This window comes from Eptesicus fuscus, chromosome 12, assembly GCF_027574615.1.
Source record: "Eptesicus fuscus isolate TK198812 chromosome 12, DD_ASM_mEF_20220401, whole genome shotgun sequence".
NCBI lineage: Eukaryota > Metazoa > Chordata > Mammalia > Chiroptera > Vespertilionidae > Eptesicus > Eptesicus fuscus.
Window position 1 is genome coordinate 74,526,453 of NC_072484.1, and position 16,280 is coordinate 74,542,732.

At 34.8% G+C, this 16,280-nt stretch overlaps 1 protein-coding gene across 2 annotated transcripts in view; it reads left to right on the plus strand.

Moving 5' to 3' along the window:
- The window catches only part of KIAA1328 (KIAA1328 ortholog), a 161,754-nt gene that overhangs the window by 12,314 nt on the left and 133,160 nt on the right, over positions 1-16,280 (plus strand). For both annotated transcript variants that reach the window (XM_028136362.2, XM_054723738.1), the window contains one exon: positions 5,906-6,021. In XM_028136362.2, the coding sequence (XP_027992163.2) occupies positions 5,906-6,021 (116 nt within the window). The remainder of the gene's footprint in view (positions 1-5,905; positions 6,022-16,280) is intronic.

Below are 16,280 nucleotides of genomic sequence, written 5' to 3' on the forward strand. Positions count from 1 at the left end.
CATGACTTTGATACTTTTGAAGAATACTGGTCAGCTATTTTGCAGTATTTGTTTCAATTTGGGTTTTTCAGGGTGTGTGTGATTATGTGTGATATTAGCTATAGAGTTTTTATAGATACTCTTTATAAAGTTGAGGGAGTTTTCTTATATTCCTACTTTTATAAGAGTTTTTGTTATGATTGTATGCTAGATTTTGTGGAACACTTTTTGTGCCTAAATTAATGTGAGATTATATATTTTCTTCTATAGCTGCTGATATGGTGGATTATACAAATTGATTTCTGAATGTTGACTTTGCTACCTGTAAAAATCTCAGTTTTTATCATAGTTTTTATACATTCCTAATTTTGATTTTCTTATTATTTTGTTTGGAATTTGTACATCGATGTTCATGAAAGGTATTGGACTGTAGTTTTCTTTTTCTTTTTCTTTTTTTGCTTAGTCTGGTTTTAGTATCATGGTAATACTAGCCTTATAAAATGAATTGGGAAGAGTTCTATTTTCTAGAAGAAATTGTATAAAATTGGTTTATTCTTTTGTAAATATTTTATAGAATTCTCCAGTGAAATCATCTGGGCATGGAGCTTTATTTTAAAAAGCTTTTTAATTACAAATTCATTTTTTTTTAATGGTTACAAGATTATTCAAGCTGTCTATTTTGTCTTGATTGAGTTTTGGGAGTTTGTGGTTTTGGGGAATTATCCCATTTTCCTAAGTTGTCAAATTTATGAACATGAAGTTGTCTGTGGTATTCCCTTATCTTTTTAATGACTGCAGGACCTATAGTGCTTCATTATGATATTATTGATTTGTACCTTCTCTCTTTTTTATTTTTGTCAGCCTTGTTAGGTTTATCAATTTTATTGATTTTTTTTCAAAGAAGCAGCTTTTTGTTTTATTGATTTTTCTCTATTTTTTTCTGTTTTCAATTATATTGATTTTTGCTCTTATCTCTGCTATTTCCTTCCTTCTTTTGCTGTGGATTTATTTTGTTCTTTTTCTTGTTATTTCTTAAAGTAGAAACTTAGAGACCATTCTCCTTTTAATGTAAGCATTTAGTGCTATAAACTTCTCTCTCATTATTGCTTATAATGCTTCCCACATATTTGATTTTTGTATTTTCATTTTTATCCAGCCCTATGTATTTTTTAAATTTCCTTTGAGACTTCCTCTTTGACCCATGTATTATTTATTTAAAACTTTGTTGTGTAAAAGTTAAAGCAAATGGAGAAAGTGTCAGAAGATTTAGAAAACCTGTGTATTCCTATGATATATTCAAGTATAGCATACTTAAAGAATTTCCGCTATGATGAAGATGCACCAACATTATTTTAGGGGAGAAGTCAGAGTGCTTAGCACCAACACTGACCATTAGCAAGCATATTTTCAGAATAATATAATATTCAGTAGCTCTCAGCATAACGTACAAAACAAATAGCATGTTTTTCAATTATAGAGTGACATGCAATATAAAAGCAAATGAAAACTATACTTTTTTTTTTTTTATGGTGCCTTTGAGGTTAAAAGCAATCTTACCAAAGCATTAGCCTTTTTTAAAAAACACATGGCCTTTAACAATGTTAGTGAGAAAACTGTATATGTCTAAATTCTAAGACTGGCTTACCTGTATCTTACCTGTTCCATTGAGAATCTAGCTGTGAGGTCCGTTTTAGTCTTTATCTTTATTGGTACTATGTGTGAAAGTAGCAAAAAGACGCTTGTAAGATTTACTGATGTTACTAAACGAAAATAAATGTTAACCGAAGATATAAATAAGATTTAAGAATTGACTTAATAGGTTGGAAAATAGATTAATTCAAACACGATGTAAGATAATAGTGACAAGTGCAGGTTATTATATGCCTAAGAATAAAAATAAAATAGAAATTCACTTAAGAGAAAGATTTACTGGTTAGGCCTAGTACATTAAAAAAATATGCATGGTTCATAGTTCAATTTAGCCTGAACATGAATAAGCAATATGGTGCTATTTGGCAAGAAACCAAATAGATTTTAAAAAACAAAAAACCTAGTATGAGTTTTTAATAATCTGTAGATGCCTCCTTAAATAATCTATATATGCTCAGGGAACTTTTTTACTTGTGTTAACTACACTAATAAAAGAATGGAGTACACATACAAATTAATAGGCTAATGGAGAATAGATACCAGGGATTTTATGAATTATTTAGCTGGTGGAAGAGAGTGTAAAAGATGACTTGATATATGGACTTGAAGTAAATGATCACATTTTCCTGAGGTGTCTAGCATTGATTTACATTTGCAGAAGAAAAAGTGGAATATTGATTGATCATTTTTGGAGGCATAAGGATAGATTTCTTTTTGTTCAAAATTGCTGAATTAAGTGACCTCAGAAAGTCTTTAATAGTAAAATTAATGAATTGTTTGCATTGGTGGGAAAAGTAGTGTAATTTATGGGGACTTGAAAAATGAATGACTTTGCAAAATATTGTAGTTTTTGCTGAGAGATGGCGACTTCCTTATGTATGCATTTTTTTTTACTGAGACTTTTTAAGATGGGGAGGGTACCGTAGACCAGCGATTTTCAACCAGTGTGCTGTGGCACACTGGTGTGCTGCAAGAATTTTTAAAACATGTAATATCAGACCATTTAGTCAGGGGCACTGACCTCTTTTCCCTTAGATTGTCATATTAAAAAATGACAACTGCCCTGGCCAGTGTGGCTCAGTTGGTTGGGCATCGTCCCGTGTACTCAAAGGTTGCAGGTTCTATTCTCAGTCAGGGCACATGCCCAGGTTGCGGACTCCATCCCCAGTAGGAGGTGTACAGGAGGCAACAGATCAATGTTTCCCTCTTACATAGATGTTTCTCTCTCCAAAATATATATATATATATTTTTAAATATAACAACAGCCAATATAACAGTAGCCGTCTGGTATGACTGAATCAAAATTATACCTTTTTTTTGTCAGATTGGCAAAAAATATATTTTTTGGTGTGCAGCAGAATTTTAGTAATTAGTTTATATATGCCATGGATGAAAAAGGTTGAAAATCGCTGCCATAGACTAATGCACAAACTGTACTATAGCTTAGTTTTTAAAGGAAAAAAAGTTTTAAAATAATCTTGGCCACATTGCATTTTTTTGATGTATATGAGCCATATTCTAAGAAGCCTAAAAAAATCTCCACTATTTCTTGTCCTGTGCCCACACTGTCAGATAATGCATGGTTCCCCAGTGAATACTTGTGCACTAACTCATTTGAGGACTGGGTTCTTTTTTAGGCTCAGATACTGATTTTTCCCAAAGGACAGTTTGCTGTTTCTACTTGACATTCTCAGAAGAAAAATAGAAAGTGTAACATCATTAGTTTCCTATTGTAGAATAAGTAGATCATTATTATTTTATATTTATTCTGGTTTTTTAGTTTTTGTAACTAATTATTTTTTGTCATAATTAAATGTACATCTCAGTATAATAAAAAATTAAGACTTCAATTTTAAGACTTCAAAGATATTCAGTACTTTCAGCACAATTTCTAGCCCAACCACCCAGCTCTAAGGGTATGCATTCTCTTTTCTTGTTAGATAACAGTACATTTTGTGGAAGTTTTTGATAAATACTCTGAGGCATTAACTAAATGCTAACAATCTTACTTTATGAACAGGCTATTGTCCTCTTTGTAAATAATTAACAAACCAACTCTGGGAATATCCTCTTGTCAGCTTTAACTGTTTTATCCTATTAGTCAGATATTTCCCTTTCCTGTATTTAGCTTCTCATTTTGTTAATTAACTTGTTGCTCTACTCTAAATGAGATAGAGAATTAGGTCTTTTTATGTTACTTTGTGGTCTGAGCATGCTTTGATGAAAAATGTAGATCAGGATACCAGATATTTTCTCTTATATATACCTCATGGGAAATATTATTGAACATAAATTAAACAAGAAGACAGATTTCAGAGTGGATATCAAATCTTGAGGTTGTTTTATTGGCAAGTCCTCTCTGCCTTTAAAGGCTTATTAATATACTTGCTTATATTAACTATGCTAATAGGCCACAAAGAAGCCATGAGGTCTTTAGATAGACCTATGGAAGAAGACTTATACTTTGTACTTACCACAGCTTGTTCATTTTATAGCCTCCCAGAGCATAATAATTGCTAAAGGGTAGTCTAATCATAGCAGCATACAGAAAAGACAAAAAAAAAAGACCTGTTTAAATAGTTTAGCGATACATTTTCCAAACATACTGCAGAAACTAAATTTTAAAAGGAGTGATTTTTCCGAATAGAGCACTTTCAAGTTTTGGGAAAAGCTCATCATAGACTCTGGCATTATGGGATATGTGTACAACTTTTACTCCCTCAATGAACTCTAGAGTTTTCATGGATCTCTTTCAGGTTGAACAAAGGGTAAATAAATGTTGAGATATACCTCTATGATAACGTAAATGTGGCAATCTACAAGGGAGGCAGGAGGATTACCTGAGACCAGAGTATAAATCCTCTTCATTTAGGTATATTTGTTCTCTGTTGTCTGGATTCCTTGTAATTGTATCAGTTTTAGAGATTACCCTCTTAGGAAGAGGGGCCTGAGTACCATTTATGGGCCTCATATTATGCTAGCCATAAATAATATAGTTGAGGAAATTATTTGAATGTCAAGATGTGCAAGAAGAAATAAACCTGTTTTTGATCACTATTGTGTGCCATGCATTTCACACATATTATTTCAAAGAAAAAGCAATCAACTCTTGAACATTCAAAAAATTCTAATGTTCATTCTGTTATATCATTGATTTTAATATCTTCACCAGAAGGCTAGCAAGAAAGGAAAAGCTATGGAGTTCATGTTATTCAGAAATTGTTCTGATAGAGGAGGGTTCTGGGAGAAAGTAAATTTAGGAGCTCAAAGGAAGGGCGTGGATTTCACTCACACACATCCCCGTGTGATCTTGTAGGATAAATGTTGTACTCTCTTTGGAGAAACAGGCACCAGTAACAGAAATTCAGGGCTAGCATCTCTGTGCACAGAGAAACATGAAAATTAGGGTTGTCATTTTAAGATAACTTTTAATGTTGTTGTTGTTTAGCTGTTTTTGTTGGTTTTTTAAAAATTTTTTTCCTTCTTTGTTCTTGTTAGGAACCACCCCTTTCTGGTAATATCGAGTTGGAATACTTTTCAGAATTAGACATTAAAGAATCAAAATTATTGGTCGGTGTTTTTAACTTTAAAATCCTTTATAAAAAATACTGTTGAAAGTTTTATATATGTCTCCTTTTTTCCCCCCATGGACCCTTTCTATCCCACCCTAACCCCAGGCCTTCACCACCCTATTGTTGGACTAAGAATAAATATAGTGCAAGCTTTATGTTAATGCTGTGTTTTTATTCCAGTGTAGTTATTTATATGCTACTAAGGAATACAGAGTATCAGTTCCAGAAAAAAAAAAGAATAAAATTGCCTATGTATTTTTAGTGAAATGTTTAAGTGATTTATATGTTGTTTATGTCATTGACAGGATTTAAATAAAAATATAAAAATATCTAAATTAAAATAAATTGATTGCGCCTATTTTGATAATGAAGAAATGAAACCTAATGTCTTAAAAATTAGATATTTTTCTGTCCCAGATTAAACTAGGAGCCTGTGTCTTATGTTGGACTTTACATATTTAAGATACTTCTGATGATGGGAAACATTCTTGATTTTAAACTCACATGCGTGTTTTATTGGACAGCTGTAAAAGATTGCCTTATATAAGGCTAGTTAAAAAAATACATAGAATAGTCCTGAAGAAACCTTTGGAAGAGGTAAGCATACTCTGGAGGAAGTCTACTTTGGGTAAACTGCAGCTGTAGGCACATGTTGTATTGTATTCTCACAGGCATTTTCTTTTCATTTCTTTATTTCTTTTAGAGTAAGCGAGGAAAAGGAAGTGACCGAAGAACGACTCAAAGCTGAGCAGGAATCCTTTGAGAAGAAGATCAGGCAGTTGGAAGAACAGAATGAGCTGATCATCAAAGAGAGGGAAGATATCCTTTTTGAAAGTTCTCTTTTTTAATGTGCAGGAAGTTTGACCCTTTCGTGAATGCCGAAACCATACTTAAAGATTATTTTGTTCTCTTAAAAATACTTAGGTATTAATGCTAACTACAGGGAGGAATTGATGATAAATGTTTACAGTAATTAACTTTTGAAGAGACAGTATAGTTTTGAAGCAAAATGTTTTTTGATTTATGAGGGAGCATCCTTTAAAAAATGTTTAAAGCAATTCAAGAAAGCTTGTTGCTAAAGAAGTCAGGTAGGAATTACTAAGGAATCTCACCATTCATTATGTGCTGCTTTGACAAGGCATAGAACAGATCTCAAGGAAAATAATGCAGAAACAAAGCTGAAAAGGCTAGGATTAGATGGAACCGACTAAAGGATGTTTTATGAATCTGTGTCAGGATCAAGATTTCTTGTTTTATAGCAAGAAATGCTGAAGTAACAGTAATAAAAGCAAGATAGATGTTTATTCCTCTTTCTTGTAAAAGACATTTGAGTTTTGGTGCGAGGCAGGGGATGACTCCGTTGATTTGAGAGCGTCTTGGCATTCTAAGCTTCAGCCATCATGCGCACATTCTAGTCAGCAGGAAGTCAGTTGTTGGATTTAGAATCATAGTTGAATTTTTATATTGATTTTATCTTTGACCTTGCTAAATTCTCACTTGTTAATTTTAATAGTTGTTTTCACAGATTCCTTAGGATTTTATGTGTAAACAATTATGTCATCTGCAAATAAAAATAGTTTTCGTTCTTTCTGATCTTTAAGCCTTTTCTTTCTTTTTCTTGTCTTACTGCAATACCTCCAGTTAATGTATTGAATAAAAGATGAAAAAGAACACCCTTATCTTGTTCCATGTTTTAGGAGAAATGTGTAATTTCAGCCTTAAGATTGATGTTAGCTATAGGTTTAAAAAAGTTTTTTTTTATTGATTGATTTTAGAGGGGGAGAGAGAGAGAAACATTAACTTGCTCTTCCACTTATTTATGCATTCATCGGTTGCTTCTTGTTAGTGCCCTGACTGGAGATCGAACCCACAACGTTGGCATATTGGGACAACACGCTAACCAACTGAGCTATCCCGTTTTTTATAGGTATCTTTTATCACACTGAGGAATTTGCTTCATTTCAGTTTGCTAAGAAGTTTTTTTTTTTTTATAGTTGTGAATGGGCTTTGATTATTGAGGGCACTTGGCATTCTGTTATACATTTAGTTATTGTCTCTTTCCCTCATGGGACATTATTTTTGCCTTATGCACTATTGTACACTGAGAATCTTATGCAAGACCTGATACTCAGTATGTACTCAAAAAATACCTGTTACGTGAATGAATTGTTAAATCTGTGATGCTTGATCAGAGAATATCTGCATTTTACTGCTTTTGAGAGAAAACTTTCATTTTACTATTAGAGCTGCACATCATCTCACTCTACCACCACCTGGTGTTAGTATACCTAAATTGCAAGAGAAGCTTCTTGGGAGGCGCAGAAACAAGTGAGAGCCAAAACTGCAAATGATTGGACTGATGTGACTGTAATAATTTCAAAATAAACATATACTCATTATAAATAACATGACTATATCAGGTTTAGCAAATATTTTTAACATTTAGTAGGTGCTGAAGTGCTTTCTGTTTTCCTGGATGTGAAAAAAGAATGAAGGATTAGTTTAATTATATATGCGAAGGAAACAGAATAAATTGTGAAAGTTGACACAAATAGAGTAAGAGCAAAGGTGTTTATATATTTGCATTCCTGCTCCGTCAGCATTCCTTTCCTGTTAGGTGCAAGTTAAACTTGAATTTTAAACAAGGACTTTTTAGCTTCTTAATGTCTTGCAATATTTAATATATTGCAAGAAAGTCCATCTTGTGGCCAAGAAGGAAATTTTAGGTTTGTTCTTAAAAATCCAATCCCTTCATTTCACAGAATTCACTGAGACATAAATGTAGAACTGGGTGGGATTTTATCTGTTATATCAGGCAGCATTTTAGAATGAAACCATCTACCTCTATATACTGGTATGACTACCACTGTGTATTTTCACTTCTTGGCTTCCCTTTGGGAAAAAAAAAAAAGGACCATCTGCCCTGGCAAGGTGGTTCACTTGGTTGGAACATCGTCCCGTACACCAAGAAGTTGCTGGTTCGATTCTCCAACAGGGCACATACCTAGCTTGCAGGTTAGATCCCCTTTCTGGGTCGGGGTTTATATATGGGAAGCAACCTCTCTCTTTCTCTTCCCTCCTCTCTTCCTCCCTGTTTCCCTCCCTCTCTCCATCCCCTCCTCCCTCTATTTCTCCATTTCTCCCTCTTTAAAACCAATAAACATAGCCTCAGGTAAGGATAAAAAAATACAGTAAAAATGGACCATCTGCCACATATATGTTAATAAAAGTTTTTAAAAATGCAATTAAAATATTAAAAATTTCTTATTTTTGCTAAATGGTCAATTTTGTAAAATGTTGATATTTTTACATAAAGGTTAGCCCTTCTTATGGTCAAAATACCTTAGGATGATAGTATTGGGAGTACCATTTTAGTAATAAAGATTATAGTGTGGATAAGTTCTCTACAAGGCCCCATGATGGTAATACCCCTAGATTTTGTCTTTAAAAAAAACTGCTGAGAGGCAATAATTTTTTTTGTATGTGTCCCATTTTCATTAATGCATGGTAATTGATGGAGTTGCAGTGACTTGTAGCAGTAATGAGTTCTAAACATAATAATGCACTCTTTTCTAATAAGTGAGCACTGCTGGGGTTTAAAAGCATACTAAATCAGTTGCTTTAGTATGAATTTATTAGTTTTTTTCAGCATTAGCTTTAATAGTAGTTATTTACATAAGCATACATCCCATTAACCGCCATCAGGGCTGGAAAACATGCTGAACTGTTCATATTTTCATATAATTATTGAACATAATGGTTTCATTTGCATTTCTAAACAGTGATGTTTCTGTCAGCCTTGGAAATAGTGTCTTTACGCAGTCCCTATTTCACATCCACTTATTTGACATCGTTAAATTTTATGCTAATGTGCTTCCCTGGAATATCATCAGTAGGACAGATGCTTGCGCTTTAATATACAAATCAGGGATGCTTTTCCATCCCCCAAATGGCAAAGAAAAAATTTTAAAATCTGCACTTTTAGATATAGAGTCTGTCTCCATATAAATAGGTTTATGAAATAAAATTTTCAGGGTTAAATGTTATAATCTGGTTTTCCCTTCAAAGTACTTCATTATGAGTAGCTATCTACCTGACTAGGGTTAGTTTTGTTGTATTGAGTGAGCAGATGAGCTCAGTAAAGATCTGGTTGCTTATGAATATTTAGAATTCTGCTTCTGAAATGTTGATCTTGAGATGCAAGTTTTTCAGGGCCTTTGAATACATCAGGCCACAGTGTTAGTTCTAAAAGTATTCTCTGTATTTCTGTTCCTTTCATTTCTTAACCTGGATTATAATACCTCACTGTGGGAGATGTTATGTTAATGCTCTTGGGCATCTATGCTCTTGTATACATTTATAAAATATTCAGTGTAAAAAATGAGTCAGCTGGTGGGGGAGGGGTGTAAGATGGGAGGCCAAGAGCATGTCAGTGAGGTAGCGGAGCTAATACGGAAGGACAGGTTTTAGGGGAAGCTACTTGCTCCTTGGATATTACGTGTACTATCAGCTTTTGTGTCTCATATGTGGATGCTTTTGTGAATGCTGTCAATCAGATTGCTGGAAATTTTTACAGAACAAAGTAAAGACTTGTTTTGAGAGTTGATTCAGGTATTTTTGGTGCCCACTACAAAGACACTAGCTCTTCTGGGGCCCCTTCTTTTCTCGTGTTCTGACAGCTCAGGGCAGCACTTTAGACCCGCCAAGCCAGAGCTGAGTCTGCAAAGTTCAAAACACAAGGTTGGCAGCCTGGCAGGATAGGTAAAGAAGTAGCTTTAAGAGGAGTTCCTGCCCCAAAATACTGGCTAAAAATATATGAGAACTGATATAGCATAAAACTGATACAGCATATAAGGATTATTTGGATGGAAATGTTATTTGGCTTCTGAGGCCAGGAGGCAACTGAAATTTTTGCAAGGACTTCTTTTCTTTGGGGTATTGCCAGGGAAGAAATATAAGGGTTGTGAAGAAACTACGACAGAGTTGGAGTTACATAGCTATTCATTTTTACCCCGATTTTTTCATGAATTTTCTGTGTGATCTCTTGAAATAGTATGAGATTAGGATTTCTCACAGTGGTGGGATCTTCTGAACTATCATACTGAAAACATTGATTGTGTCCTGCTGTTTAGCGAAAACGTAGCCTTCATTGTTGCCAGATAGTCTATCATATATGAAAAATTTTTTAATGTTCTGAAAATCTAGCCTTATTTATAAGCAAGGCAATATTTTCAGCTATTTATCAAGTTATTTGTGATTACATTCTTCATTGACAACATTTTTTTTTGGGGGGGTGGGGTGCAGTTTGCAACCCAAAAAACACCATTTATCTTTTTCCTCCCTATACACATTTCTTCCTTTTCTGGAAAGAGGTTTAATGTCAAAATGAAAATTTCATCTGCCTATTAAGTTTTATTTTGATATTTAATCTGACAGCTTGCCCCTGAATGTCTCTGCTGCTCTAGAACTTTCCTACCTTCAAGGCAGCAAGGGCAGTGTGTTTAAGTGCTAAGTGACTGGTTTCCAAGCCCTGGCTTCAGAGGATGAAAGACAGTGGTTGAAGGACAGTTTCCTTGCAGGTTTCTTATACATTTAAAGATTCTAGAGGAAGTCGGGTGTTATCCATAAAGTGCCAGCCATTGGGAGGACATTACTTGTTTGGTTATTTCCTCTTTTATGGCTGGGGGAACAGTGACCACCTCCCTCTTAGAGACGATGCAAGGCCTTCGAAATAAACCTGAAGCATTGTGAGAGCGCCTCCTGTCCTGCAAAGCTGCAGGCACTCAGGCAGCCACTGTGCTGCACCTGTTTAAGGAACTTTCCATGTAGGCCCGTGGTCGGCAAACTGCGGCTCGCGAGCCACATGCGGCTCTTTGGCCCCTCGAGTCTATTTTATAGACTTCCACAAAATACCACGGCCTGGGCGAGTCTATGTTGAAGAAGTGGCGTTAGAAGAAGCTTAAGTTTAAAAAATTTGGCTCTCAAAAGAAATTTCAATCGTTGTACTGTTGATATTTGGCTCTGTTGACTAAGGAGTTTGCCGACCACTGAGTAGGGTATTTGAATTTGCACTGCATTTCCCCCCATTGTTTTCCAGGACAGTAATTACTGATAGAATTCTCTAGCCTGTGGCGATATTTACAAATATATCTGTTAATCTTTCTTCAACTCTATGATTAGTGCTAGTATTTGAACACTTAGTGCTAGTAGGGAATACTTAATAATTAATGCCTTATTTAATTTTTAAAAATTTAACCTACTTTTTTCTGATTTTAAAAACATATATACATTATGGAACATTTTTGAATAATGCAGAATATTGCTTCATTCTTGAAATCATCAGTGTATAGCATATTCATGTTTTCCCAGTTCATCATGTAATCATGTAAATGGATGCGAGTAGGTCTAGTTTGACATCACAGTGAAAGTTAGAATTTTTCAGATCTATTACCTTTAATTTCGTATCAATTAATTATATTTTATTTGAGGTAAAATTATTAAGCATCTCTTTTGAATACAACAGAAAAGTCAGCCAAAAGATGTTTATTGGCAGATATTTATAGTAATCCTTGCCAGTTCAATTGTGTAATGGTATTTCCAAAGGGTCTCTGCTCAATTTGATGGTCATGCTTAGGTCTTTCCAGTGAGGGGGAGGAAGGACTCAAAAGAAAGAGAAACCTGAAATTAATGTGATTTTAGGGAGAATGTTGGGAAAACGAAATGCCCGTGGAGCTCATTTAGTGCTGCTCGGAACACCTGAGCCTTGCTAAGCCCGGTAACTAGATAGCTCTGTGAGGTGTGGAAATAACTGACCTCTAAACTTCAGCTTCCTTCTCTGAAAAATGAGGATAATGATAGTCTTTACTTCAAAGAGTTGTTGTGAACATTAAATGAAATAATTCATATTTAATGCTTCGTGCCATGACTAACCACATTAGATTCACTCAAAAAATGTTTATTTATTTATTTATTTATTTAGCCTGTGATTGACTTTCTAGAAGCAGGCAAAGATAAAGGGACCCTTGCTTCCTTTGTTCATTTTCCTCTCATCTGTCATTCCCTTGCTACTGCAAGTGCACCCCTTGGCTATGTGATGTCAGGATCACCAACAACATCAGGGAGCTTGTTAGGAATGCAGAGTGTTAGGCATCATGCTAAACTTCACTTTTCAGAACCTGCATTTTAACAATATCCCTGTATATTAAAGCACTCTTTGTGCTAATTTCTTGCAATAGGAATGTTTTGTGTAAGAGATATGAGCAGTGGAGAAATGTAAGTTTCACTCTCTTCTGAGTTCTCACTTTTCAATTTGTACCTTTGGGTCATGTTGGGAAGTGTGTGTGAGAGGCGTGTATTCCACTAACTTGTATTCTGCTGCTGTTAGGTGGATTATTCTACAGGTGTCAGATGTGTGGTGCAAAGCTCCTGTGTGCATGTTGCTTCATGAACCACTTGTTGCATCAATTACGAAGAAAGGGGAATTGGTATTTCTGAATATTGTGGATCTACTCATTTCTCCTTACTGTGTTATCCATTTTTGCTTCATGTATTTTGAAGATCTGTTTTCAGGTGCATAAAAGTTTGAGATTGTTACCTCTTCCTGATGAAGTGATCTCTTTATCATTATGAAGTAGCCTCTTTATTCCTGGTAATATTCTTTGCTCTAAAATCTACAGTGGCTCCTGTTTATTAAGCTACTCTGACTGTCTTTGATTAGTGTTAACATGGTATATCTTTTGGTATATCATGGTTGCCTTTAAATTTTAACCTGTTTGTGTCTTTATATTTAAAGTACATGTTTTATAGCCAGCACATAGGTGAGTTGTACTTTTTATTTTTAATCCAATCTAATAGCTATACCTTTCAATTGAGGTATTTCCACCTTTTATATTTTATATGATTCTTACTACAGTTACATTTGTGTTTATCATTTTGCAATTTACTTCATTTGATCTTTGTTCCTTCCTCTTTCCCTTTTTTTGCCTTCTTTTGGATTAATGGAATACTTAAAATTTGTATTTTATTTTTTGTTGGCTTATTTGCTGTCACTTTGTTCTTTTGGGTACTTATTGGATGATGTAAGGTATATATATACCTTTAACTAATAATAGTCAACCTTCCAATGATGGATTATACAGTAGCTACATTATAATAGTATAGCATCATTTTTCACGTATAGTTAAAATTATAATTAATGGTGAGAGACTAAATGCTTTCCCACTAAAATCTGGAACAAGGCAATAATGGCCTCTGGCACCAATAGATAGTGTCATTCAGGTTATCTATTTCTTCTTGAGTAAGCTTTGGTAATTTGTGTCTTTTAGGGAATTAGTCCATCTCCGCTATGTTTTCAAATTTATATACATAAAGTTGGAGTAATGCATTAATTGGGGGATTAACAAAATCAGTATCTTAAATTATATTAATTTTAACTAACTTGGAATAAAAGCAGTTAGTTTTTCTTTCTTCCTCTTGAATAAACTTAAAAAGAAGTATGAAACAGTTATTACCTCTTTATGTAGGAACTGCTCTGTTTGTCCTTTCTTGAGTTTAGGCCTAATAGTTACTTGAGAGAGACAATTGTTATTTATTAAGGCACTAAAGTAATTTGTTTTCATTTATTTAATCAACTTACGGACAATTTGACTGTCTTGAACCCATGAAGGTTTTTTTATAGCAACTAGAGGCCCGGTGCACAAAATTCGTGCACAGGGGTTTGTGTCCTTCAGCCTAGCCTGCACCCTCTCCAATCTGGGACCCCTTGAGGGATGTCCGACTGCCCGTTTAGGCCCGATCTCTGTGGGATTGGGCCTAAATTGGCAGTCAGACATCCCTCTCACAATCCAGGACTACCGCCTCCCAACCGCTCGCCTGCCTGCCTGCCTGATTGCCCCTAACTGCCCTCCCCTGCCAGCCTGGTCACCCCTAACTACCCTCCCCTGCCGGCCTGGTTGCCCCTAACTGTCCTCCCCTGCTGGCCTGGTCGTCCCCAACTGCCCTCCCTTGCAGGCCTGGTCCCTCCCAACTGCCTTCCCTTGCCAGCCTGGTTGCCCCTAACTGCCCTTCCCTGCAGGCCTGGATCCCCCCTAACTGCCCTCCTTTGCAAGCCTGGTCTCTCCCAACTGCCCTCCCTTCTGGTCTGATCGCCCACAACTGCCCTCCCCTGCTGGCCATCTTGTGGCAGCCATCTTGTGTCCACATGGGGACAGCCATCTTTGACCACATGGGGGCAGCCATCTTTGACCACATGGGGGCGGCCGTCTTGTGTGTTGGAGTGACAGTCAATTCGCATATTACCTCTTTATTATATAGGATTCTGATTATAGTTTTGCAAACTAACTTGGAGACTATGTCAGGTGTGAATATATGTACAGGGATTTCACGATATAATTTGCAGCTATGGAAGTCAAATCTGTATATTAATTATTGATTAAAAGGAAGTGATGCCAGTTTTTTATAATAATATATTACATGTAAATTGAGTAGCTCCCCGTTTTATAATACATTTTGAAATGAACTTTATTGTTAGTGAAAGTTCACAAAAGAATCCCTATTTCCACAGCCAAATTGGAGTAGGTTTTATTTTCCATCCAAGCTTACTTAGTAGTGACAGAATTGAGTTTTTTATTGTTGTTTAAGCAACAATAAAATACATTTTTAGGACTTAAAACTTTTTTAGCATCTAATACATTTTCAGCCCTTAATCTTATTTTGAAATAAGTTTTTTTTAGTAGGGAGTGTTCACTGCAATGATTTTGGGTGGAGTTGTGACAATTTATAAAGAGTGAAATAAGGTTGTATCTCATTAATTGATTGTTTTTGAAACATACATGAGTACTACAGACTTTAAGAAGTTTCTTAGTTTCATAGGCACTGAGTTGGGAAGCAATTTATTTGTCATTGTTATGATCATAAGTACTGTGTGTGACTCCTCTTAGTCTTTTTTCCTCCCAGTCTGATAATATCTAATGCACTTAATTATGCCTATGATGTGACTTTGAGAAATAAAAGAAAGTAAGGTTCTTTTAATAGCCACATATCAAGATTACCTGTAGTGACAAGAATAAATAATGGCTGGTTGAAAAGATGGTGACTCCTAACTATATTTGTGGTAACAGCTCAGAAAACTGAAATTCACAGAGGTTATGCAACTCACCTAATGTCAGTCAGTTAGTAAGTATTCCAGCTGGTTTGGATCCATCCCTGTCCCTGAAGCTCTAGCTCTTTCCATTTAAGCAGGGACACTTTTATACTAAAGAAGCAGTTGGTTTTCAGATGAAAATATAAAAAGACTGCATATTTTATGTATTGTGTTGAAATAGGGTGGTCTAATTATAAATATATGTATATGGACTTTATTTTTCATACCTCAAAAAATAATGTTTAACTATAGTTTCCTCTAATTTCCAATGTTACTACAAAGATTAATGTTTAAGTGGCAGTCTGCTATTTGACAGCTGTGGATTATTATCTTTCAATTACATACAAATAGTACTTTTAAGAGCATAAAAGTCAGTTTTGCACAGTTTCAAATACTTTACTGGCTTATTTTTATTTATGGTCAGCCTGGCAATTTGTCTTTGCATTAGTTTACTCCATGTTATATAGCCATCTTATCCTAAAACAAGTCTCTTTAGTTCAACAATTTCCTTTCTCTTTATTTATTCATGTTGTCTGTTTTTCATGCTACAGCAGATTTTATCCTCTATCAAGCTAAGTCTCTCCACTGCCAGCTAAGGAAATTAATCTCCCCTATTCACACTATTGGGAGATGTTCTTGCCCTTATTTTAAAATTGTTTATTAATTACTTATAAATATTTATAGTACATTGTGTGCACTTTTAGATATTTTTGCCTGAGAAAAGATCTGCACTTTGTTTTTAAATGCATATTTATTTTTTTACTGGTTCCTCAATACAGTTTTACATATGTATTTAACTTATCAAAAGTCTGAAGTTAACATCTTTATTCTTCACCCATACAACACATTAATACTATTACTGCTCTCCAGTTTGTATGTTGTCATTGTTATCATTTGAATTTTGGGGGTGTGTTGTTTTTTTAAACTTTTTTGAGTT